Genomic DNA, 3,651 nt, shown 5'->3' with positions numbered 1-3,651 from the left:
AAGGGCTGTAAGTAAGCATTTCACTGTAATGTCTGCACCTGTTGTATTCGGCGCATGTGACCAATAACATTTGATTTGATTTGATTTGGTGACGTTACCAGGTGGTAAATAAGTTAATAGACCAATAAGAAAGAGAGTTCCAAACCTCTCTGCCAATAACAGCTAGTTTTCAGTTTACCCCTCCCCACTCAGACCACTCCCAGACAGTCCTAGCAAAATTATTGCTTGAGAAAGAAGCTTTCTTTCTTTTTGACCATTTTAATTCAAAACAATCACTGTAAGGTACTTGATTGTTACCCAGAAATTATTTGATATTGAGATAAAAACGAATGCATTGGAACTTTAAGTTACTTCACTGCCCTGAGGTCAGGTGTATATTTTCCTTATGGTTAAGGTTAGGGTTAGGGGGACAATATACATGCTCCATGCTCTTCCAGTCTACCACCTCCACCCACATTATGACTACAGCTGCTGGCTTTATAACTATGAGGATAGGCCAAACAGCTGTGCCTCCTGTGAGTCAGTACTGGTTCTGTAATATAATGTGTAACCTATTCCACTGTTTGTCTTTTTCTGTCTTTCTCTGATAATTTTAGGTGATTCTAAAACAATGCATTTCTGAGTAATTTTAGGATCTGTTACATATTTATATGAAACGTTCTGGTCTAAATAATGCATTTAAATGTATGGTTAGAATCAATGTACTGCATTATTTATGTGGTTAGAATTGTTATTGTAATGCAATTCAAGGTGTCTGGAGTTAATGTTACCCTTTATAGCTAGCTCTGAACCCATTCCAATGGCACAAGCCCCTGCCTGCCTCTGTAATCAGTGTGTGTGTGTGCGTGTGCGCGTGAACGTGAACGTGTGTGTGTGTGTGTGTGTGTGTGTGTGTGTGTGTGTGTGTGTGTGTGTGTGTGTGTGTGTGTGTGTGTGTGTGTGTGTGTGTGTGTGTGTGTGTGTGTGTGTGTGTGTGACAGAAAGATCCCATTCTTTATACCATATCTGAACTGTAATGGCTGTTTCCGTTTTTGAAAATCACACATCTCATTTTGCATTAGATGGAGTTTAACTGAAGATGTAAACTTGTAACTGTTTAGCTCAATACCCATTTACTGTGCAGATCAATGCAACACCCGTACATAGGTCTCTCACCCAATAACATCAATATCTCACACGTCCGAAAATGATTTCATATTCAGTCAACTATATTCTTCATTTTGTCTAATATATACTTATAGTCTAAATGTCCATGTCAGTTTAAGATCTAAGCTTCATTCAATATTGCCTAAAAATGTGCCTATTGCATAATTGGCTGTCTGTAATTGGCCATGCTTGAAAATAAATCACGTGAATTTCAGAATAACAGATTATATTAAAATAATGTAATCTCAAAATGTTCTTTCTTTGTTTTCTTTTTCAACTGTCATTGAAAACTTTCCTCTATGTTTGTGCTTAAAGAGTGGACATTACACGCAGAAGTTAGTATTTCGATAGTTTTTTATTGTTTCAGTGCTATAAAGCTGGTATGATGTAGGACAGAAACCTTTGTGTCTCATGGATACATACCATACGAAACGTAACATATCAAACTAAATGAAGTGTCTCGGAATTACGTACAGAATAATACGAAATGCTCTGAGACCAGGTCACATGGATGGAATGCATGAATTATGTGCATTGTATTTGAATAACACGTCTTGCATGGGAATACAACGATGCCTTGCAGATATCTACAACATCGAATATGCTACACAGGAGCAGCGTACACAGCATAAAGGCCTACAAATATACTGCATGTCTCTCTCCACGTCTCACTGTATATGACCCATAGGCTATTCTGTTTCTAATTCACACCGTAGGCTAGAGACAGTCCCTGAAAATAACATGTTGCTTTTTTGCGTTTCGTAAACTCCATCATTGGAATGAAGTAAACGGTAACACTTTACTAATGAACGGCTCACGGTCTATGGAATTTGCATCTTATGATCTTCTTGAAAGCACTTTGGATGTCTTTGTTAAAGTAGGCATAAATGATGGGGTTTAGGAGAGAGTTCGAATAGCCCAACCAGTTGATGACCGCACCTAGCCACTCTGGCATGTAACAGCTCTCCGCACAGAAAGGCAAGACCAGCGCCACGATGAAAAACGGCAGCCAGCAGAAAATAAAAGTCCCCATGATGATACCGAGCGTCTTTACCGTTTTCCGCTCCCTGGCCAGAGCTATTTTCCTCTTAGCCTCAGTGTTCTTTTCGCTCCTGTTCTCACCCCCTTGTGAGGACTGTGGAGTGTTGGGGAGAGGCAGGTGGTTCTTAGAATTGTTGGTAACTTCTATGATCTCAAACGACTCGCAGTTCTCCCCGTGCTTCACCGCGCCGTTTACGCACGGGGACTTGGATGTAGGCTCCACACTATCTTTCCAGTTCTTGCCTCCCGCCTCTACGTTGATCTTCTTGTGGGAAATAGCCGGCGACACCGCCAAGCACTTGTCCGACACTTTTGCCTTTTCCGATTTCTTCACAGTTTTCCAAACCTGGAACCTGGCTGCCTTGAATATCCGCCCGTAGAGGACCAGCATGAGGAAAAGCGGGATGTAGAAAGCTCCGAACGTGGAGTAGATGGTGTAGCCCGGGTCCTGGCTGATGGTGCAGGCGTCCGGGTTCGCCCTGTCCTCGGCTTTCCTCCAGCCTAACATGGGTGGGATGGAGATCGAGAACCCAATCAGCCAAGTCACGCTGATCAGCAGCACGGCTCGTCTGGGTGTCCGTTTGTTCACATAGTCTATTGGGTCCGTGATAGCCCAGTACCTGTCCAGGGCAATTGCGCACAGATGCAAAATGGACGACGTGCAGCACAACACGTCCAGAGAGATGAAAATATCACATATCTCCTGTCCCAGGGTCCATTTGTTCAGGACTTGGTAGAGGGCCGCCATGGGTAGTACCAGAACTGATACCATGAGGTCAGTGACGGCTAGCGAGCCGATCAGATAGTTGGCCACGTTCTGGAGCGACCTCTCCAGCGCGATGGCCGCGACCACGCACGCATTGCCGAATATGGAACAGAGGATGAGCGCGCCGAGCAGCAGAGAGGTGACCACCTGGTAACTCAGCTCCACCTCGGGCACACTTCTAGACCCCATTGCTTTGTCATTGTCACCCCACTCTGGAATGACATCCACAACGTCGGGGAAGGCTGTGGTCGTATTACTATTTTCACTACCGTTGTTGATAAAATCCATAGTTCTTCAGGGTCCGAGACACACACGGTGCGCCCGGTAGGTCAGGACAGGGGAGCCAAAGCGGGGAATCTGGAGGCACGGTCAGTCCCTCGTGCTGGAACCAGTGTGGGTACTAACGGGGTCCATCGGAGTTCCCGTGCCTGTTCCTTCGTTCCGGCGACGCATGACGCAAATTGCTGTGTGTGTGTGTGTGTGTGTGTCTGCCGGGGCGCTCACTGGTCCTTCAAATCATCTGCGCCTGGTGACGCCGTGAATTCATTTATACCAGCAGCGGTAGTTGTACGTCAGACTGCCATGAGGTCGCCGCGGAGTTTTGTTGGTCTGCTCTCCCTCGCAGTGTGTCGTTTCGGTGGTTGCAGACGACAGATAAAGAGCAGAGCTTCTCCCCTGGTTTATTTCCTCTTCTGTTT

General features: G+C 45.1%; 1 protein-coding gene across 1 annotated transcript; it reads right to left on the bottom strand.

The window, feature by feature from the left end:
• Positions 1-1,960: 1,960 nt before the first annotated feature.
• LOC311141258 (5-hydroxytryptamine receptor 1A-alpha-like) lies at positions 1,961-3,241 on the bottom strand (the record flags this gene model as incomplete). Its single annotated transcript, XM_084176521.1, has 1 exon — positions 1,961-3,241. One exon carries the CDS (start codon positions 3,239-3,241, stop codon positions 1,961-1,963), a length of 1,281 nt encoding a protein of 426 aa, XP_084032647.1.
• Between the last annotated feature and the right edge of the window lie 410 nt (positions 3,242-3,651).

The sequence above is a fragment of the Coregonus lavaretus genome (assembly GCF_964263955.1).
Source record: "Coregonus lavaretus genome assembly, chromosome: 14".
Lineage (NCBI taxonomy): Eukaryota > Metazoa > Chordata > Actinopteri > Salmoniformes > Salmonidae > Coregonus > Coregonus lavaretus.
This window is presented reverse-complemented; position numbering and strand designations above follow the sequence as displayed.